The 23,575-nt window shown below is 41.4% G+C and overlaps 1 protein-coding gene across 2 annotated transcripts in view; it reads left to right on the top strand.

Annotated features, from left to right (window-relative positions):
* Positions 1-10,523, top strand: part of LOC120518780 (coiled-coil domain-containing protein 9B) — a 145,634-nt gene extending 135,111 nt beyond the window's left edge. For both annotated transcript variants that reach the window (XM_039741742.1, XM_039741741.1), the window contains one exon: positions 9,838-10,523. In XM_039741742.1, the coding sequence (XP_039597676.1) occupies positions 9,838-9,845 (8 nt within the window). In that variant the 3' untranslated portion in view covers positions 9,846-10,523. The remainder of the gene's footprint in view (positions 1-9,837) is intronic.
* The last annotated feature ends 13,052 nt before the right edge of the window (positions 10,524-23,575 follow it).

Below are 23,575 nucleotides of genomic sequence, written 5' to 3'. Positions count from 1 at the left end.
CGTACCATACGCCGCATAATCAGGCCGTTTTTTTTAATGATTTTTAAGCACAGGGAGAAAATTTGAAAAATCGGTAATGTAATAGATCAGCAAGAAAAGCAACATTGTAACAATGCACGGAACGAACCAACACACAATCGACTGAAAACTGGCAGACCGCCATCACGCCTTCTCCTGCCAGATGGAGGGATGGGGGTGCACTGCGCCCAGGCACGGAGTGTGGAATGGGAGGAGAGGAGAAGGACGTCCATTCAGCTCCCTCCGTCATGCTAGTCTGCTGATTTCTCGTTCAGTATGCACTGCCTGCTCATGTGCCTTCAACTCGTCACTTGAGTCGTCATCTTTACACAGTCCAGATGTACCTGTGACTGACGTAGACGTTTCATTGCTCTGTGCAGTTTTGGCTGCTTATCTATATATAATCCACCAAGACACCCGACCACGGTAGTAGCGTGTGCACAAAGGGTAGTGACGTAACCAGTGGGAGCGTATGAGTCGCACTTAGTGGGAATTCCACGGTTTGCAGCCCGATTGGGGGTTCATCGGCTTACCCACGCCTCTCTGCACCGGGTAGACACACACTCAATCTCATGCATAATTATTTATTGAATGCTAAACACTTCTGGAAAGACACGGTTGTCTAAAACAGGTTGGTGTGAGAATACAAAAGTAAGTGAATGAAAAGATGGAACTCTGGTGAGAGCAAAATACAACACAATAGTGAACCCGTGGCATAACAAACGCCGCATAATTATTTATTGATGGTTGAACACTTCTGGAAAGACATAGTTGTCTAAAAAGGGAGGGTTTGAGGATACAACAGAAAGTTAATGAAAAGATGGAACTCTGGAGAGAGCAACATATAATTGTCTGCGAGTGAAGAAGACGCATGTTTTTCGTGGATGCGAATTGCTGTATGTAGGGTGTAAAACAGTTTGCTATGGTGCCCGAGGTCGTGCGTCGTAACCGAAAACTTGGTTTTTAAAGACTGCTTACTTCATTGTGTTTTAACCTCAGTTGTAAAGGATTGTTTTAAGAATCCCATGGGATACCCCTCGCAAACCGTTTTACACGCTGCATATGGCGACTCACCTCTGCGAGAAACATGCCTCTATGAATAGTCAATGTGGCTCGGAGGTGCAGACGAATATAAATGACGCCGTTCTGTCTGTGTCGTCGCGTCTGAGTTGGTGGGCGCTGCAACTGAATTTTAAAGCATCTGGCCAACTTCAGTAAGTAGCCTGATGCGTCAGCAAACCTGCCTGGTTACATCCATTACTATTATGTCTTTAGGTTGATTAGTTTGTCCTTGTAGCCTGTGTACTTGACACTGTGATTTCATTGTAATCACTGGTGGGCCTTGACAAAACAATAGGGAGTAAACTAAAGATATGCTTGACATATTTAGAGCATTGAGCTCTGGCTTCAGGGTCACCCAGTTAGCGGCTTATCTGGTACTTCTTGCTCAGAGTATTCAATAAAGCTTCTGAGACAGTGGCCTTGTCAGTTAAGGGACTGATACAGTGTGCCTTTTATAAGCAGTCGCCTCCTTTTATAGCCCCATTCAGAGAGTAACCTTCTAGGGTTGTTTTGCCTTTTGAGACTGTGGATTTGGCTTCTGCACTTTGGTGGCCCCTCTTAACATGTATCTTTTAAGGTTTCTTTATTTAGTCATCTTTACACAAGAAAACATGAAATTTGCCTTCTCAGTTGCATCTAATAACAGACAGAATGAAATAAAACCGACAAAGAGAAACAAGAGAGGTTAAGGTAAGACAGTTTGATAATACATATTTACACGAACAACAAAAAAAAAAAGAGAGAGCAATAGTAAAAACAGGCCCTGAGATATCTAGAGTTCTTAATCCTTTCATCAGGACTTTTCCCAGTGATCGCAAAGGTTTGGGTAGAAGGAGAGAACTGAGACATTTTGTACAAGTTTTCATTAGAACCCTACTTATTAATTTGCAGTGCCCAAATCTAACAATGATGATGGTCATCCTTGACATGCTCAGATATAATCTGTTAAAACTGACCCATGGTCTGTTGTAGGTTGTGTTTGTATCTTCCCTTTCTGAATATGTATGTGCTAGCAAATTGTCTTTGACACTTGTACGATCAATAATCTTTCATTAGGAATGGAAAATACTGTTGTCTAGATTTCAGTGGAGAGAAAATCGATTTATTCCAACTAAACATGATTGTTGTCACATCAGAGTTACATCTTGTCTCCTGTCAAGCGACAGACCATGTAAACCTAACCTCAAGAGTACCGATTCTGGGAGATTGGGATATTCTACGTTTGTAGCTTCTGAGTTAATACAGTAGTTCACAGTAATCTCAAAGGCCTCTAAGAGCAGCTACCACCCTCGGTCTTCTTTCACTTGCCAATAGCAACGTTTAGACCAGGGGCCTCATGTATAACGCCGTGCGTAGAACTCGCACTATAACATGGCGTAAGCACAAAAGCCGAAATGTGCTTACGCACAGAAAAATCCAGATGCAGGAATCTGTGCGTACTCCAACTTCCACGTTCTTCCGTTACATAAATCCCGATCAGCGTGAAAACTAACGCCATGCACGCCAGCATTATGTAACGCCCCAAATCCTCCCAGAATTACGCCTATTTGAATATGCAAATCAATATAAATCGCCCTTAAGCGCAGCCTTCTGTGAAAAGACAATGGGAAAAGCACGGGGAAAATATAAGAATTTCAGCGAATACCAAGTGGAGGCAAAGGAAAAACATACTATTTGTTCAAATAAACCGTGGTATAATCAACAAAATGAAGTTGATCGAGTGACATAGCGTGTTGGAGAAACTTGAAAGCTCACATTCACAAAATCGCACAGTGCCGGAAATAAAAAGAAGTCACATATCAAAGTTACCGTGAAAAGAAGAGTTGTAAGCCCACTGTCTGAGTGTCATATGAAAGTTTATTAGGGTACAGAGAAAAAAGGCACACGGTGGGGAAAAAGCACGAAATGTCAACTTCAATCTCGACATTTCCACTTTAATCACGTAGTTTATTTTGTCATTTAGTAGAACATTATAAACTTCATCTTAAAATCGTTTAATTAACCAGTTTCTCAAATCACATCGTAATTAAAGTAGCACGTTAAATGCTTTGTTTTGTATTTGATCTTCTACTCGTATGTGCTCTATGTGTGTGAATCACTACTTGCTTCTTAAACTGGCTCTCTTCCTCCAACTGGACACAGAGTCCATTACATTTGTGATATTACAGCTCTCTGAATAACTAAAATACTGAGATGTATACGTGATGTCATTTTCATGATGATAGGAGTTAAAGCACGTTATTAAACATGTGTTTCACTTCGATGAAATAATTTATTGTCGAAATTTGTCGCTGCTTTTAGCTGTGTTGTTATTTTCTTTCTGTTTTATATTCAATATATATTGGCGTAGCCGTCACTGCAGTCAGTGCTTTTCTTTCCCCAAGTAACCGATCGCCATACAATCAGCTCTGTAATAGACGTTAAGCCATCTGTAAGCTTAGCCGATTCTTCAAAACGCTTAAAGAACATTGAAATATCTTCGTAGTACATGTTTAATTATTCTATCCTTCACGACACTCCCAGTGAAGAATATAGATTATTTAAATGAAGTTAAAGTTTTATGTGTATAATTTAACAAACATATTTTGCTGCATTTCACCTTAAAAATGATATCGCATCATATGTAAATACGCTTTATAAAGTGGCTCAGGTTGTGAGATATTATAACTGTAGTGCAAGTTTACAGTGGGGTGATTGTACTTATAAGTACAAACCGTTCTACAAGGAGCAATTGATTGAGTGCATTTAAAGTTCTTGGGATTAAACTGTTTCTGAACCGCGAGGTCTGTACAGGAAAGGCTTTAAAACGTTTTGCAGTGGCTGAGACAGCGTGTCCATGAAGCTGTATACCGATAATTCTCTTTCCGATCAGCTGCTGCTGTGATTCACACTCAGATACAGTGATATAAATACTCCGAGTCGTGCAGTGAGAGTAATATGGAAAAAGATGATCCGCTGTGGCAACTCCTAACGGGAGGAGCTGAAAGAAGAAGAAGAAGAAGAAGAAGGTGCAGTGAGAGTAACAACGCTAAAGCAGTTATGGTATTTGGAATACTATGTCTGTTCCCTGGACCATTATATTGTTATGAGTTAATTACAATCAGATGCATTACTATAATAAACAATATAGTTAGTTTCTGTGTATTTATAAAGCCGTGTCATGAAAATAATGAGTAGTCACACAAGAACAGTACCATTGCTTTGACGCTGGGTGTTGCCAGTTTGCAAAACCGAGCAGAGAACTTGCGTACGACAAGGCATGAGGTACCGTGGAAAAGTGCGTGGCTTTACGCCAAGTGTAGGTTTTATACATCGCGATTTGAACGTGGAAAAGTTCTTACGCAACATTTCTGTGCATATGCACCGTTTATACATCAGGCCCCAGGGGTGTCGAACTCCAGTCCTGGTGGGCTGCAGGTTTTCATTCTAACCCTTTTCCTAATCAGTGGCCAATTTTCACTGCTAATTAACTCCTTTTCCCTTAATTTTAATAGCCTTGTTTTTAAGGATTCAGTACTCTGAATTGATTAGTTTCTTCATTAAATGGCAGCCACACAGAAATGAGACATGAAACGAGCCGACTAATGACCAGCTGAACTGGGATATCAAACTCCAGACAATTTCACTCCAACCAGTCTCTTAATGAGAAGCAGATTCTTGCTGTTAATTAAACCTGTTATTTAATTACATGGCTTGTTGCTGCTCTCGTTCTGCCACAGCAGACATTTCCAAAACTGTTAATTTTTCTGTTTTTTCTAAGAATACCGTCAAGATGTTTTGGTGACCTGAGAGATCAACCTCACCGAGACCATCACCTTTCTTTATATTCAGATATTGTGTGATGGGCACAGGTGAGCTGGTCATGTAGATTCTTGTTTTGTGTCTCCTTATTGTTTGGCTGCTAATTAATTAAGAAGGTGGTCAGAATGAAAACCTGCAGCCACTACGGCCCTCCTGGACTGGAGTTTGACACCTGTGCTCTATACCATGGGTGTCAAACTACAGTCCTGGAGGGCCACAGTGGCTGCAGGTTTTCATTCTAACCAATTTCTTCATTAGTGACCAGTGTTTGATGCTAATTAACTTCTTTAGCCTTAGCTTTAATTAGCTTGACTCAGGCCCCTTAGTTGTTTATTCCGTAATTAGCAGCCGGACAGTAATGAGACCTAAAACGAGCAGGACATGACCAGCTCACCTGTACCCATCCAACAAAATCTGAAAATAAAGATGAAGGTCTCAGTAAGGTTGATCCCTCAGGTCACCAAAACATTTTAGGAGTTCTTAGAAAAAAACAGAATATCAACAGTTTTGGAAATGTCTGCTTTGGCAGAATGAGAGCAGCAACAAGCCATGGAATTGAATAACGAGTTTAATTAACAGCAAGAATCAGCTTCTCATTAAGAGATTTGTTGGAGTTTGAAATCCCAGTTTAGCTGGTCATCCGTTGGCTCGTTTCACGTCTCATTTCTGTTTGGCTGTCATTTAATGAAGAAAATAATAAATTCAGAAGACTTAATCCTTAAACACAGGGCTGTTAAAATAGAGGGAAAAGAAGTTAATTAGCAGTGAAAACTGGACACTGATTGGGAAAAGGGTTAGAATGAAAACCTGTACCCACTGTGGCCCTCCTGGCCTGGAGTTTGACACCTGTGGTCTAAACCAGGGGTCCCCAACTCCAGTCCTGAAGGGCCCCAGTGGCTGCAGGTTTTCATTCTAACCCTATTCTTATTTAGTGACCTGTTTTTGCTGCTAATTAATTTCTTTTGAATTAATTTTAATTGACTCGCTCGTGAAGACCCAGACCCCCTTAATTGTTTATTTTTCTTTAATTACCACCCAAACAATAATGAGCTGCGGTGGGTTGGCACCCTGCCCGGGATTGGATTCCTGCCTTGTGCCCTGTGTTGGCTGGGATTGCCTCCAGCAGACCTCTGTGACCCTGTGTTAGGATTCGGCGGGTTGGAAAATGGATGGATGGACAATTAATGAGAGATACAAAATGAACCAAAACATGACCAGCAAACTGTGTTGATCATACGATTTCTGAAAATAAAGAAAGATGAAGGTCACAGGAATGTTGATCTGCTCAGGTCCCCAAAACATTTCACTAGTGCTCTTAGAAAAGAGAAAATCAACAATGTTGGAAATGTGTGCTATTGCACAATGAGAGCAGCAACAAGCCATGGTTGGTTAAAGAAGGGGTTTAATCAACAACAAGAACTAGAGCCTACCGGTAATTAAGCAATTGGTTGGAGTTTGAGGACCTGACTTAGTTGGTCTTCTGTTGGCTCACTCACTTCACATTTTATTTCTGTTTGGGTGCCATTTAAGGAAAGAAATGAAGCAATGCAGAGGAACGATGGAAGAAATTCAGGGGAACAAATCTTAAAAAACATGTCAATTAAGATTAATTCAAACCAAGCTTATTAGCCACTAATTAAAAGAAAAAGGGCTAGAAATAAAACCTGCAGCCACTGCGGCCCTCCAGGCCTGGAGTTTGACACCTGTGCTCTAAAACCAGGGGTCCCCAACTCCACTCCTGGAGGGCCGCAGTGGCTGCAGGTTTTCATTCTGACCCTTTTCTTATTTAGTGTCCTGTTTTTGCTGCTAATTCACTTCTTTTGAATTCATTTTGATTGACTTGCTCTTGAAGATGCAGACCCCCTTCATTGATTCTTTTTCCTTAATTGGCAGCAAAGCAATAATGAGATACAAAATGAGCGGAAACAACTGGTGACCATCACACAATATCTGAAAATAAAGAACGACGAAGGTCTCGGGTCCACAAAACATTGTAACTGAGCTTTTAGAAAAGAGAAAATGAACAATTTCAGAAATGTCTGCTAATTCACCACGAGAGCAGCAACAAGCCACAGAATTAACAAATGGGTTTAATTAATGACGAGAACTGGCACCTCATTAAGCTGCTGGTTGGAGTTTGAGGCTTTGACGTAGTTGGTCTTCTCTTGGCTCACTCACTTCACATTTCATTTCTGTTTGGGTGCCGTTTAAGGAAAGAAATGAAGCAATTCAGAGGAACGATGAAGAAATTCAGGGGAACAAATCTTAAAAAAGCAATTCAAATACAATGAATTCACAAGAAGTTAATTAGCAGCACAAACAGGGCGCTCATTAAAAAAAAGGGTTAGAAATGAAAACCTGCAGCCACAGTGGTCCCCCAGGACTGGAGCTGCCGACCCTGGTTTAGACTGTGTATGCTGTCATTGTCAGCAGGACCCCACCTGTCCTTTATTATTAGTCTAGTCCTAGACAATGATGGCATCTGTGTTATCCTGCTGCCACTGGACTGCCTGCTTTCATGGTTATAACAGAAGTTGCTTGCCACTGCAAGCCCCGGTTTACTACATTGGTGTTAAGTGATGCAGTCTGGTCATCACCATGTTTTTTTCTGTATGACATTACATTGTTGACTAAATCATAAAGTGTACGTGCATCTATTATTATGAAAAAATGTGACAAGCTCAACACCTTTTAGTAATTTCTTGATGTAAATCAAAGAAGAAGGAAATGGGGTATTGCTGATGTGCACGTGAGTGTATTAAACAGAGCAAAAAGCTTGCATTAAAAAAGCATTTACTTGTGGCACTTGGTTCATTAACTGCTGTATCGAATGTGAGGGGAAATTTACTGTGTTATGTGCACACTTGAAGTAACATTAAGATTATTGTCAAGGCTAAAGGACTAGAAAGTGAATGGCAAGGCCCCAAAAATCTAGGCAGGCAGGTAAGGGCCAAAACGATATAAAGATAAAAAAAAACCAAGTGCCAGGGTGAATGAAGTGGGGGGCCAAAAAGATTTTCTTTTGAAATTTAAAAAAACAAAATAAACTTCGCTACTTGTTTCTAAAAGCTAAGCTACCGTGAACTGCAATAATGAGTGTCTTTATCCACCAACGGATAACTCTGTACAGTGGAACCTCGGTTCAAGACCATAATTCATTCCAAAACTCTGGTCGTAAGGATAGGATTGTATGTAAATACAATTAATCCGTTCCGGACCATACGAACTGTATGTAAATATATTTTTTTTTTTAGTTTTTAAGCACAAATATAGTTAATTGTGCCATAGAATGCACAGCGTAATAGTAAACTAAATGTAAAAACATTGAGAAAACCTTGAACAACAGAGAAAACTAACACTGCAATAGTTCGCTCTAAAGTGCTAGGAACCGCTCGCTAAAAACTTTTTTTTTTTTAATGAGTTTTAAGCACAGGGAAAAAAATGAACATTTGAAAAACCCGTAATTTAATAAACCACCAAGAAAAGTAACATTGCAACAATGCACGCTATGAACCGATCGGTGTAAACAGAACTGAAAACTAAAACAAGCCTTTTCTACCTTATGCATCCGGCCCTCCCTCTCTCTCTCGCTCGCTTCGCTGGAGTGCCTGTGTGTGTGCTCTTCGAATGTGTGTGTGTGTGCGCCTCTGTCTGTGCGCCTGTGTGTGTGTCTCTTCACTGTGTGTGTGTGAGGCTGGAGTGCCTGTGTGTGTGCCTCTCTCTCGCACGCCTGTGTGTGTGTGTGCACCTCTGTCTCGTGCGCCTGTGTGTGTGTGTGTGCCTCTCTCTCGCACGCCTGTGTGTGTGTGTGCCTCTCTCATATGCACCTGTGTGTGTCGCACACTCTCTCTTGCTCGCTCGCTCGCTGCACAGGGAGAGGCTGAACATGTACAAACCTAAAGGGAAACTGGCTTGTTCGTATACCGAGTGTGTGGTCGTGAACCGAGGCAAAAGTTTGGCGAACGTTTTGGTCGTAAACTGAGTTGTACGAGTACCGAGATGTTCGTGAACTGAGGTTCCACTGTATATGTAGCAGTCGTTACATTATTGATGTGACAAGAAGGGTTACGTGACCACCAGAGGTGACGCATAAATGCAAAATAATAATGAAAAAAATACTGATTTTGTTAAAAATGACATGGAGACCAAGATTTTTAACAAAATTGAATTCTCCTCAAGAATAACTAATAAATCATAATCATAAAATACAGCAGCTGGAAAGTTTGCAACAGTTGTAAATGTCACTGTCTCGCTAGCATTTTAAGCAGGTTTGAGTTTTTAGTGACCTGAGACAAAGACTGGACTCCTTCAGTACTGTGTGTGTTCGGAGAATCCTTGGGTACCGTTGGTTTGACTTTGTGTTGCTCATGGAGTCCTGAATGAGGCACATGACCTGCATTGTGAGGGAGCGTCAGTTACCAGCACTACGGTCATGTGGCGCGTTTCCCCGAGGGTGATCTGGCTCGTAAGATCCTCATTGTTGGGGACCTGAGTGGCTGGACCAGGCCAAGGGGTCGCCCACGTAACACCAGGCTGCGGCAGATAGAGGGTCATTTCCGGAGGGTGGGACTGGACCGCGTGTCTGCCTGGGGGGTTGCCAACCGGGACCCCGAGTTGTTTCGTCGTGTGGTGGGTGCGGCAACGCGCTATACCAGTGCATGCTCCCCAACTTGAACTTGAACTTTAGTTTTGTTCACTGTATCCTGTTCTTATAGTGTTTTTTTAAAACAAAAATACATGTCTTTCTATTTGAATGGAATAAAATCTCAGAAGCGCAACACTGTTGACACCGTTTGCCCTCCAGCTTTAACAACAGTGTGCAACTTTGATCTAAATAATGCTTTGTTTTAAACTGATCCAGAGAATTCTCGAGTGCAGGAAAATGTTTGTTTTCACTGCTATGTTTGTGACTTTGTTACAAGGTTTTAACATATTTTTATTTTGATTTTTTGGCAGTATCTTGACCGGGGGAGTCTCTTTGGTTAATCTTGAATCATCTGGGAAACCATAAGGAAAGATCAAGTCGTAAGCAACGAAATGAAAAGAAAAGAAAAGAAAAAGAAGGAAAACATTTTATACAAATCACCACAGAAGACTGTTGCTTTTGTAGGGTTTGTTTGTTTTTGGCAAAAATCACCTGAAATGCAAGCACTTTATTTTATATTGTTTAGAGTTTTTTATTTTTATTTTAATATATTCTTTCAACAGCACTACTGCAGCAAGGAGTTTCTGTATTTTAGAAATGTTTTAATGTTCTTATTAACAATATCTGTTTGTTAAAAAGGGGAGAATGAAAATAAGAGCATATTTTGATTAAGAATTATGTGCACACGCTCCAAATCAAAACTGCTGTACGTAATCAGAGCCTTGGTACTTTGCAGTAGAGTTTTACAAATAGAAGAAACCAAAAGTCACACAATGCTGGCTTACAGCTACTTTAAAATGATTTAGTTAATATATTTTCCTTAGAAAAATATACAGGGTGTTGCCAGAAATAAAATGTTTCTTCTTTTTAGGAATGATTGTCATCCACTGTAGTTGCCATTCCATTCACTACATAGAGAAGCACATACAGTGAGGTCCATAAATATTTGGACAGAGACAACTTTTTTCTAATTATGGTTCTGTCCATCACCACAATGAATTTTAAATGAAGCAACTCAGATGCAGTTGAAGTGCAGACTTTCAGCTTTAATTCAGTGGGTTGATCAAAACGATTGTATAAAAATGTGAGGCAACTAAAGCATTTTTTGGACACAATCCCTTCATTTCAGGGGCTCAAAAGTAATTGGACAAATTAAATAACTGGAAACAAAATGTTCATTTCTAATACTTGGTTGAAAACCCTTTGCTGGTAATGCCAGCCTGAAGTCTTGAACTCATGGACATCACCAGATGCTGGGTTTCCTCCTTTTTAATGCTCTGCCAGGCCTTTACTGCAGCGGCTTTACTTTCAGTTGCTGTTTTTTGGTGGGCTTTTCTGTCCAAAGTTTAGTCTTCAACAAGTGAAATTCCTGCTCAGTTGGGTGAAGATCAGGTGACTGACTTGGCCATTCAAGAATTTTCCACTTTTTTGCTTTAATAAACTCCTGGGTTGCTTTGGCTGTATGTTTTGGGTCATTGTCCATCTGTATCATGAATCAATTTGACGTCATTTAGCTGGATTGGAGCAGACAGTATGTCTCTGAACACCTCAGAACTCACTCGGCTGCTTCTGTCCTGTGTCACATCATCAATAAACACAGGTGTCCCAGTGCCACTGGCAGCCATCACACTGCCTTACTCCACCGTGTTTTACAGATGATGTGCTATGCTTTGGATAATGAGCTGTTCCACGCCTTCTCCATACTTTTTTCTTGCCATCATTCTGGTAGAGGTTGATCTTGGTTTCATCTGTCCAAAGAATGTTTTTTCCAGAACTCTGCTGGCTTTTTTAGATGTTCTTTAGCAAAGTCCAATCTAGCCTTTCTATTCTTGAGGCTTATGAGTGGCTTGCACCTTGCAGTGCACCCTCTGTATTTACTTTCATGCAGTCTCTCTTTATGGTAGACTTGGATATCGATATGCCGACCCCTGGAGAGTGTTGTTCACTTGGTTGGCTGTTGTGAAGGGGTTTCTCTTCACCATGGAAATGATTCTGCGATCATCCACCACTGTTGTCTTCCGTGGACGTCCAGGTCTTTTTGCGTTGCTGAGTTCACCAGTGCTTGCTTTCTTTCTCAGGATGTACCAAACTGTAGATTTTGCCACTCGTAATATTGTAGCAATTTCTCAGATGGGTTTTTTCTGTTTTCGCAGCTTAAGGATGGCTTCTGTCACCTGCATGGAGAGCTCCTTTGACGCATGTTGTCATCTTCCACATGTAAGCACCACACCTCAAGTAAAGTCCAGGCCTTTTATCTGCTTAATCGATAAGACATAACGACGGACTTGAACACACCTGCCCATGAAATAGCCTTTGAGTCAATTGTCCAATTACTTTTGAGCCCCTGAAATGAAGGGATTGTGTTAAAAAATGCTTTAGTTGCCTCACATTTTTATGCAATCTTTTTGTTCAACCCACTGAATTAAAGCTGAAAGTCTGCACTTCAACTGCATCTGAGTTGTTTCATTTAAAATTCATTGTGGTGATGTACAGAACCAAAATTAGAAAAACGTCTCTGTCCAAATATTTATGGACCTAACTGTAATTTTATGCAGTGATTTCCTTCAATAGCACTTTTGTTTCTTTTGTTCTGAACATTTTTCTTCATGGGGCTTGTTTGTTAAGATTGCTGTGCATATAACGAGGTACGTGTTATGATTTGAAACTTGAATCCCATTTACCTGGAGTTCTAGAGTATTAGGTGGTAATTTAACTTGCAGAGATGGAAGAAGCTTAGGAAAGTTAGAAGTGTCGGTGAGTCACTGCAAACGATAAAGCAGGAATTAATGATAGGAAAAGAGCATGTCAAGCAGAGGTCATACTGTGATCTAAACCAGTTCAGATGTGGAGAGAAACAGCACTCGGGTGTCTCAGTGCTTTCACCTTGGAGGTAATATTTAGTTAAAAGAGTGAAATACACTGAGTCTTTTTATTACTGTTCTGGACAGTTTGTTCCATGTATGATTTGCTATTGTATGATATGGTGAAAGAAAGATTGATATATTACTAGTTTTTCTACATCTACAAAAAGAAGTTAACTTAAGAAAAATATTTGGCTGTGCAATGTTTAACTAATGTACACTTTAACATTTTTCCTTGCTCTGAAAATCCAACATAAAGTATTCATCACAGTCCAGGCTTGGAAACTGTCATCCTGGCATCTGCCCCAAACATCCTTATGATTCATGTCACGTTATCCATTCTCACAGGGGTGGCTGTGGGCATTTTAGTGATGACATACATTACGCTTCAATTGCCCTCACCTTCCATCTTGATTCCTCTCCATGGCCAAGCTTGCGGATTTCTTTGAGAAGGCAAAGTGTTCAAACAGATTGTGAGTAGTAAAATAACACGTTCTATTTGAAAGTTTTTACTTTTGGCCTGTGTAATGTATTATGTCCTAATGATGGCAACCGAGTGCATCACCATACTGTAGGTCATGAATACAGTGGTGCTTGAAAGTTTGTGAACCCTTTAGAATTTTCTATATTTCTGCATAAATATGACCAAAAACATCATCAGATTTTCACTCAAGTCCTAAAAGTAGATAAAGAGAAACCAGTTAAACAAATGAGACAAAAATATTATACTTAGTCATTTATTTATTGAGGAAAATGATTGAATATTACATATCTGTGAGTGACAAAAGTATGTGAACCTCACGGATGATCAGTTAGTTTGAAGGTGAAATTCACGTCAGGTGTTTTCAATCAATGGGATGCCAATCAGGTGTGAGTGGGCACCCTGTGTTATTTAAAGAACAGGATCTATCAAAGTCTGCTCTTCACAACATATGTTTGTGGAAGTGTATCATGGCACGAACAAAGGAGATTTCTGAGGACCTCACAAAAAGAGTTGTTGATGCTCATCAGGCTGGAAAAGGTTACAAAACCATCTCTAAAGAGTTTGGACTCCACCAATCCACAGTCAGACAGATTGCGTACAAATAGAGGAAATTCAAGACCATTGTTACCCTCCCCAGGAGTGGTCGACCAACAAAGATCACTCCAAGAGCAAGGCGTGTAATAATCAGCGAGGTCACAAAGGACCCCAGGGTAACTTCTAAGCAACTGAAGGCCTCTCTCACATTGGCTAATGTTCATGTTCATGAGTCCACCATCAGGAGAACACTGAACAACAATGGTGTGCATGGCAGGGTTGCAAGGAGAAAGCCACTGCTCTCCAAAAAAAACATTGCTGCTCGTCTGCAGTTTGCTAAAGATCACGTGGACAAACCAGAAGGCTATTGGAAGAATGTTTTGTGGACGGATGAGACCAAAATAGAACTTTTTGGTTTAAATGAAAAGCGTTACGTTTGGAGAAGGAAAAACACTGCTTTCCAGCATAAGAACCTCATCCCATCTGTGAAACATGGCGGTGGTAGTATCATGGTTTGGGCCTGTTTTGCTGCTTCTGGGACAGGACGGCTTGCCTTCATTGATGGAACAATGAATTCTGAATGATATCGGAGAATTCTAAAGGAAAATGTCAGGACATCTGTCCATGAACTGAATCTCTCAAGAGAAGGTGGATCATGCAGCAAGAAGTTAAAGAAGAATAAAGTTCATGTTTTGGAATGGCCAAGTCAAAATCCTGACCTTAATCCGATCGAAATGTTGTGGAAGGACCTGAAGCGAGCAGTTCATGTGAGGAAACCCACCAACATCCCAGAGTTGAAGCTGTTCTGTACGGAAGAAAGGGCTGAAATTCCTCCAAGCCGGTGTGCAGGAATGATCAAAAGTTACCGGAAACGTTTAGTTGCAGTTATTGGGGGGTCACACCAGATACTGAAAGCAAAGGTTCACATACTTCTGCCACAAACAAATATGTAATATTCGATCATTTTACTTAATAAATAAATGACCAAGTATAATATTTTTGTCTCATTTTAACTGGTTTCTCTTTATCTACTTTTAGGACTTGAGTGAAAATCTGATGATGTTTTAGGTCACATTTATGCAGAAATATGGAAAATTCTAAAGGATTCAAAAACTTTCAAGCACCACTGTAAGCTATTTGATAAAAATGAGAATAGTGTTTATTTCAACATGCCCTAGTTTTTAAGTGCTACCATTTTGGATTATTTTAAAATGCTTTTGTTTGTTTTATTTATAATTTTGTTTATTTGTTAATTATTTATGATTGGTTTCTTATAAAGGAATGAATAAAAGAGCAAAGAAATTCCCTTCCAAAATGTTTTGTTACTAATGTGTTTTGCCATTATTGTTTTACTCATTTGTACATTGACTTGAATGTTGTGTAGCAGGGCTACATGACCTGTCAGTCGGATTGGCCTTCTGGACTGTCCATCACTTTATAAGGTGGCTGGGAGGGTGTCAGGCACTTTTGAGGACGACCCAGTGCTGGGAGGATCCCGCCCGGTAAATATTCCAGCTGCTTGTTGCCGGCGTCATGTTTCCATTACAACCTAGAGAGGAAAAGATGTTTTGGCGGAAAACTTTTTATTTTTAAGGGAAATGGCGGATCAAGGAAGGGAGAGAAAAAAAGGAAGGAAAAGGCCGAAGGCAAGGAGGCGACGATATACGCTTTAAGAAACACCAGGATCTGACTTCACCCAGGGACATCTGCTGTTTGTGGGTGGCCACCCTGAAGAAATAATCAGTGTGACGAATCCCCGAGAAGAGGCCAGGGTGTGGTGTTCTCCGGGTGCTCCCGTTTGGTGTGTTGGACTCGTGAGTGCGTTCCTTCGTAATGGCCAGCGGAGAAGCCGTTTTCACCAGAGGATTGTTGTGTTCCCTCACGCCTTATGGTAGGAACTGAACTGCAGGTTTTCTTCTCGGTATATATGGACTACATGAAAACTTTCTTTCTGCTTTCTCAGAGAACAGTTTTTTATTTTTCTTTATTGTCTCTGTCAAACCGGGGGATAGGATTTGGCCACAGAGGAGGGCGTCTGAGGAAGTGGGATCACAACTGAGCACTCAGGCACCCGGCTAGGAAATGTAATCCGCAGTTTTCAATATATTTATCAGTCCCACTTTTTTTTCTGATTTTGATTTTTTTTTTTTGCCAGTTATTTAGGAGTGTGCATAGGGGGACAAAAGGGGCAGAGGACCGAATATGGTAATGCTATTTTATCCTTCAAATATCGTCCACTTCCCTCTCGGGTGGTGAAGTGTAGGAATTGTGTTCCCGTATCGAGCGATTGCTACAGTTGGAAGATATGTTTACTTTGTCTCCCTATTATTAGAGATACCATATGGCTGCAGTCTATTTGCTGATTTGTTGCTAATTTAAACTGTTCTGTTCCATAAGACACTGTCCACTGTCTGACACCTCTTCCCTCAGTTTAGTGTATTTGCCACATGCAAGCACTACTTTGGAATTCCTATTCATGCCAGTTCTGTCAGTAACAAAATGAGTAAATAAAAAATTTAAATTTGAGTATGGCAAGCTAGCATCCAGCATGGCATCTAAAAAAGTTCTACACCGTTCATCAGTATACAAAGGTGTGCAACGTGTACTACATGAATGTACTGTAATATCTGATTATCTTCATCGGTGTCGTCACATAGCCATCTCAGCTAAAGCCTGAACTTTGTCCTTGTCTTCCTTTTTTCATGTGAATTCATCTGTTCAGATCTAATCTGCATTGGACAGTTGGCTAACATGGGCAGAGAAAGAGAAAATGTGCCTCTTTTACTATTTGTTTCACGGGAAGGATGATCTATTTTCCATAAACTAGCAATAAAGAGAACATTGGTTCCCATTTCTTTCTATAAGGATTTAAAAGACACTTAAACATTGTCAGAATACCAGTCAAGTGTGTTTACTTCTGTTAGAGTGACCACCATCCCATGGCCATGTTAAAAGTACTGAGCTTTAATACAAATTGTGTATGTTGAAAACTGGAACTCGGGCTAGAGTCAAGAAATCTCAAGAAATGCGGAATTTCAGGACTTACTTGGAAGGGGTCCAAAAATGTGAAAATCCAGGTTTGGTCTGGAGAAAAATAATTTAAGAATACAATAACAATATAGTGTTGTGGGCAGCACGGTGGCACAATCGTAGCGCTGCTGCCTCGCAGTTAGGAGACCCGGGTTCGCTTCCTGGGTTCTCCTTGTGTGGAGTTTGCATGTTCTCCCCGTGTCTGCGTGGTTTTCCTCCCACAGTCCAAAGACATGCAGGTTAGGGGCATTGGCGATCCAAAATTGTCCCTGGTGTATGCTTGGTGTGTGTGTGTGTGTGTGGACTGGCATCCTGCCCGGGATTTGTTCTGCTGGGATTGGCTCCAGCAGACCCCCGTGACCCTGTGTTAGGATATAGCGGGTTGGATAATGACTGACTGTACTGCTGTTTTCTGTAACATGATGTTTTTCCTCCCTTCTCTCTGACAGCACAGCATGCGAGGAGTCGTCTGCAGCTCCTGCACCTACTGGGAGGAGAGGGAAAGAAACACCCTTCACTGTGTTCCCCAGTAGGAAAGCCAATCGCCTGCTCCTGGTATCTGTTTTGGTGTTTTTGCCCAAGTAAATTGCTGATATTTTATTTTTGTCTTAAATATGGAGACACCTTTGCGTTATTATTGATAGAGGAAACAGAAAAATAAGAGAATAGCCAGAAAATGCAGAATAATACTGGTTTGTCAGCCACAAAATAGATACATTGCCAAGGAAAAACCACATTAATTGCCTCAAGGCTACTGTGCCAATTGACACACTAGCCACGAAACATTTTTCCATTAAATGATAAAATTAAAGTAGTAAAAAAAGAAAAGGACGAGCTCACTCACACCTACAATCTCCCACACGCAGAACATTAGAACAATGTGGACGAGAACAGCCCAACAGAGCTTGCCAGTCCTATCCGCTTAATTCTTCTAACATAACATCAAGTCGAGTTTTGAAGGCCCCTAAAGTCCTTCTGTCTACCACACTACTTGGCCGCTTATTCCAGGTGTCTTTGGTTCTTTGTGTAAAGAAAAACTTCCTAATGTTTGTGTGAAATTTCCCTTTAGCTGTGTCCCCGTGTTCTTGGTGAACTCATTTTAAAGTCACCATCTTGATCCACTGGACTAATTCCCTTCATCGTTTTAAACACTTCACTCAGGTCTTTTCTTAATCTTCTTTTCCTTAAACTGTAAAGGCTCAGCTCTTTTAATCTTCTCCTCCTAACTCATCCCCTGTAGCCCTGAATCAGCCCAGTCGCTCTTCTCTGGACCTTCTCTTGTGCTGCTTTGTCTTTATGGAGTCCTAAACCGCACACAGGACTCCAGATGAGGCCTCACCAGTGTGTTATAAAGACTTGAGCAGAACCTCCTGTGACTTGTACTCCACACATCAAGGCGCTATATAACCTGACAGTCCGTTAGCCTGCTTAATGGTTCCTGAATGCTGTCTGGCAGTGTCTTGTGGTATGGCAGGTCAGCAGCCTGATAATTGGGAGCCCGTTTATAATAAATAAATAATGAAACTTCTGTCTCTGTCTCTATGGGTGTTAAATAATTGGGGTGAGGCGCACCAGGTCTGTCTCAGTTGCTTCATCAGGTTTCAGCGGTGTGCAATGAAGATGCTGGACTCCACAGAAGACATGTAAAGAGAGCCGGCACGAGGACAAAAAAAAAAGGAGAACAGAGAGAAAGACAAAAGAGTGAAGGTTAAAGTGAGGAGAAGGGAGGCAGGAGCAGAAGTGAGCCGGTGTAAGACAGAAGCAGGCAGATGGGAATGAAGTCCCAGGGAGGACCGTGTGTGTGTGTGTGTGTGGCCAGTGCCCAGGAGGGGGCTGAAGGGTCACTAGCAACCATCATGCTCGGGAGAGTACTCCCACCGGGTGGAGCCGGGATCAGCAGCAGTGGCTCCTTGTGGAACGGGCCCGGAGTGAAAGAGTGTCTGCACGCATGGGCTGACGTCTCTCTGAGCTGCGAGGTCTGAGTAGGATAAACCAGAGAGGCATCAGTTTTTAAAGGGAAGCACTGGGGACCGAGAATATTAAAGGAGACTCCTACATTGTTTTTACCTTGTTTCTAATGGATTATTTCTTTGGATTTTTAACCTCAACTACAACTGCATTTTTTCTTTATTGGATTATTTATTGAACACTTTTGTTGCACTGCATTTTGGATTTGTTTGTTTTAATAAAAGCAACTTGGCACCTTTTCTGCACCTTCCCCTTGCATTGTGTGCGTGTCCTCATCTGCTCTCTCTTCAGATACGTTACAGGCGATGTCGGGTTCAAGAAGCTCCTGGAGGGAACGGGTAGCGTGGAGCCATCCCTCACTGTCCCATGTCTGGAGTCAATTTAGAATTTGCTGGGAGTTTTGAGTGACTAGAATTATTAACATTAGATCAGTGAGAAGTCAAACAAAATGGCACCTTTTATTGGCTAAGTAAAAAGATGACAATATGTACGTTTTTGAGGCAACTCAGGCCCCAATAAAAGGTGGCATTTTGCTTGACTTCTCACTACATTCATAATGGCTAACATGGTACAAAACCCTAGTGCTACTAACATTAGATCAGAATAGATTGGAAAGTTCTAGGTTGGTAGAATTATTTACAGTAGGTCCTAAATAGTTTGAGGGAGGAACTGAGGCTGACTGCTGCTATTCCTTTGCCTGCTTTTCGTGCATTGGCAGGTGGGAATGACTTCCTTATAAAATACACGCCTTGCCTGATTCTCGCAGATCAGCAAAAAATGTTTGTTGTGATTTGGGAAGTTAATAAACACTGATCCTTTTTAACTAATTGCTATTTTGTCGCCTTTTGTTGTATTTTGTTTGAAGCATGGTGGCGTAGTGGTTGGCACTCCTGCCTCACAGTTTAGGTCACATGTTTTGCCTCAGTAATTGATGCACCATTATAATCCTCTCAAATCAAGTTTAGCTACTCCTTCCCCATTGAGTTCAATGCATTTTGTGGAGTTTGGCAAAGTCATCAGACATTTCCCTGATTTCACTGGCACAGTGGGTAGCGCTGCTGCCTCGCAGTAAGGAGACCTGAGTTCGCTTCCCGGGTCCTCCCTGCGTGGAGTTTGCATGTTCTCCCCGTGTCTGCGCTCCGGTTTTCTCCCACAGTCCAAAGACATGCAGGTTAGGTGCATTGGCGATCCTAAATTGCCCCGAGTGTGTGCTTGGTGTGAGGGTGTTGGTGTGCCCTGCCCGGGGTTTGTTTCCTGCCTTGCGTCCTGTGCTGGCTGGGATTGGTTCCAGCAGACCCCCGTGACCCTGTGTTAGGATATAGCAGTTTGGACAATGACTGACTGACAGACATCACTAGTGTTTGCCCAATGATAAACTGTCGCTCTCTCCAAGGATTGTTCCTGCTTTACCCCATGCTTGCTAAGATAGACTCCAGCTTTCCTAAGACCCTGTTCGGAATATGTGGGTTTTGGACATGAATGAATGGATGAATGCAAGTATCACCAAGGGGCATCTTCTTTGTGTGTGTGTGTGTGTCAATTGTTGTCTGAATAGTGTTTCATAGGGGAAAAAATTTGCTTAGTTTCTACAGAAACCGAGAAAAGATATGCAATATCGTTATTTTTTTAAATTGTCTCCTTGAGATCACAGACTAATTTTATCGAGATCTCGAGAAAACAAACTTTCTTTTCGCTAGATAACAGAATAATTTTATCGAGATGTCAATAAAATGAAAATGTTTCTTGAGATAACGGAATAATTTTATCACAATCTCGAGATAACGAAACTTAACCTTTGCTCCTGGCATCAGGCTTGCTTAGATTGCGACGCCTATACAGCTGAAGCCTTGCTGTCTTCTTAAATGACGGACACTAACGATATTATATTTTCTAAACTAAGGCATAAACCTATTTCAGCCTGCGTCGGCCCTTGATTGAACAAAAATGTGACGCGCTGATCAATACACTTCTGCTCTACTGCCATTTCAAAAAGGACGTGGCTTCAATAAGCTAAACATTAAACCTTAGATACAATTATTTCATAATTTCGAGAAAACAAGATCTTTGTTTTCTCGAGATAACAGAATAACTTTATCGAGATCTCGATAAAACAAAAGTTCATTTTCTCGAGATAGCGATAAATTAGTCCATTATCTCGGGGAGAGAACCCAGCCACAGAGGATGCACAAACCAGTGTGTTTCTTCGTGCCGGTCCTAAGTCCGGATAAATGGGGAGGGTTATGTCAGGAAGGGCATCCGGTGTAAAAGTTTGCCAAATCCATATGCAGACAGATGATCCACTGTGGCAACCCCTAACGGGAGCAGCTGGAAGAAGATCTCGAGGAAACAATTTAAAAAATAACGATATTGCACGTCCTCTCTCGGCTTCTGTAAATTTCTGTGGCAGTGAGTTTTTTCTATTTGCTAGTTTTTACTTTGGTTCCTGACTTCTTAAACCTCAATTTATCCGCTCCTGCTATGTCTTGACAACTCTTCTCTTCTCGATTTGCCCGTAACAGAGCTGTACCTCATTCTGTTACTACACTGTCATTTTTGGTCCACTTTTAAGAAAGATTGAATTGTCTTGTCAAGGTTGCCAGTTGTTAATTTAAAGCTCCATGTTTGAGTTTGGCTATTTTAGATGGAACTTTGAAGAGCCATCTCTGGGATGTCCCTGGGATGTCATTTTGCCTGTGATTGATCATAAGACACAGAGACTGCATAACGAAGAGAGGCCCAGCCAAGAAGAAACTAATATTAAGAGTGTCTGGCAGCGGCTTTTTAGGCCAAAGACTTGTGTTCCAGCCATAACAAAATGGATTACGCCAGTAAAATTCTTACTTGGATGTACTAATCAACATGTAACACGTCCGATGCAAATATTTTCTGCTAATATTTAAGATTATTTTAACAAAAAAAGCTTACATAAAAACACGTGTAGTTGTGCACTGATTTGAATTTTTTGCAGTTTTTTGATTTAAGAATGCCTAGTTGTAAGAAACAGGACAGAGTAATGGGGATTGTGGAAGAGAGGTGAAAAAGAGACTGCAGGCAGGGTGGCATGGGTGGAGAAGAGTGCCAGGAGTAATTTGTGATAGACGGGTATCAGCAAGAGTGAAAGGGAAGGTTACAGGATGGTAGTGAGACCAGCCATGTTCTATGGGTTGGAGACGGTGGCACAGGAGACAGAGCTGAAGGTGTCAAGAGTTAAAGATGCTAAGATTTGCATTGAGTGTGACGAGGATGGACAGGATTAGAAATGAGGACATTAGAGGGTCAGCTCAAGTTGGGAGACAAAGTCAGAGAGGCGAGATTGCGCTGGTTTGGACATACTGGGTATATTGGGAGAAGGGTGTTTAAGGATGGAGCTGACAGGCAAGAGAAAAAGAGGAAGGCCTAAGAGGAGGTTTATGGTTGTGGTGAGAGAAGACATGAAGGTGATGGGTGTGACAGAGCAAGATGACGAGGACAGAAAGATATGGAAGAAGATGATCCGCTGTGGTGACCCCTAACGGGAGCAGCCGAAAGAAGAAGTTGTAAGAAACAATAAACATACATTGCATCTCTTTTATGAAAATTTCATGTTGCAGGAATGTAATACTGTGAATCCTGAATCGTAATATGAATTGTATTGCCGGCCAAGTGCATTGTCTCATGCCTCCAAATAAAACACATTATGCATGCTTATTTACAGTATTTTAGTTACCAAAGAAATTCATGCAGAGCCCTGTTGTCCATCTGAAGAAGTAATTGTGGACTGGATAGACGGTTACACATCCAGTGCCTGCTTATAGGTGTGTTGTTTTGTCCATCGCATACAGGCAGGTTCCGTTTTCAGTTACAAGACGAATATCCATCTGGGCACCTTAAAGTCTAATGGAGTCCATGCAGAAGTGCCATCTCGGCTCTGATTTACACCTCTGTTATTAAATGAAGCACAGAGCTAACCAAAGTGTTGGCTCATACTGTAGTTCAGCCATTTACTGTGGAGTGCAGTTGAATTTCTCAATCAACGTTAAATCTGCTGTCTCAACATTGTTTGTGTGCCACTGCACAGCCTCGGCAAAATGGGCAATACCCGACTCAAGCTGCACAGTACATGTTTGATAGCGGCACTGACTACCAGGTGTGTGCCAGTCATACAAGGCCAGCAAACAATTAAAAAATAGACTTCTCTTCGGCTATCGCTGTTCTTTCCACACCAGGACTCTGTGCTTCAGCAGCATCCACAAAGTGGACGGATCATACGTAGGATTCCTTTTTTTATTTTTTTGAATTCTTTCGGACAGCGCTGCACGTTCAGGTACAACAGCTATTGATAAACACGCACGGCTCTTCACCCTAAAGGACTGCAACAGCTGCTGGTATTTGTTCTAGACAGGCCTTTAATGGGAAGTTCATTCCTCCTAATTAGAATTATTCCTTAATTAGAGCTCTGTTTTCTGAATATAAAAATGGCTTTCTTGAATAAGATGAGTTTCATTAATTTTGACTTGCATACTGTAATTGTATTCAGTCTCTGAGGGGTCTGCTCCATTATCAATGTTTAAATATTCTAGATCGCTACAACCCAGTCAGTTTCTGTTATGCAGGCAACTTGGCAGCGCTTCACATTCTCGCTGCACAGTCTAGTACTGTAAGCTTTAAATCTGATACATTTTTTAAGACTTGCTGTAAATATAATTTTTGTAATCCACAACATCTTTGGAAAAAATCTCCTCAAACTCGGGTATAGGCTGCAAACTCCAAAACAGATGGCACTAGAGATGAGACTTAATCGAAGGTCAGGTCACTTTAAGACGCTGAGATGATGTCTGCTGTCCCTCTGTGCTGCCCATGATAACTTATTTTTAGTAGACTAGCTTCGCTTCGCTCGCCCGGCCCCGGGTTTGGTTTACCGGATATACAATTTAAAGAGATTGTTATTTTCATGGGAATTGTTACATATGCATTATTTTCACTTCTACTCTAAAACCTTTTGTAAAAACAATACTTGTCCTTTATTTCCGGCCCTGTGCGTGGTCACATCTCTTTCTCGCAGGACGTAAACGCCGCTCACGTTGTGAAGGGTTGGCTGAACGCACGCTAAGGAGATGCCGTTGGATCATCTGCCGTCTTTCTGCTGCTGGCGGGCTGCCCGTTCTGCTTGTCGCATGTCATTGTTTTAAGAGC

Source organism: Polypterus senegalus, chromosome 18, assembly GCF_016835505.1.
Source record: "Polypterus senegalus isolate Bchr_013 chromosome 18, ASM1683550v1, whole genome shotgun sequence".
NCBI classification, from domain to species: Eukaryota; Metazoa; Chordata; class Cladistia; order Polypteriformes; family Polypteridae; genus Polypterus; species Polypterus senegalus.
This window is presented reverse-complemented; position numbering and strand designations above follow the sequence as displayed.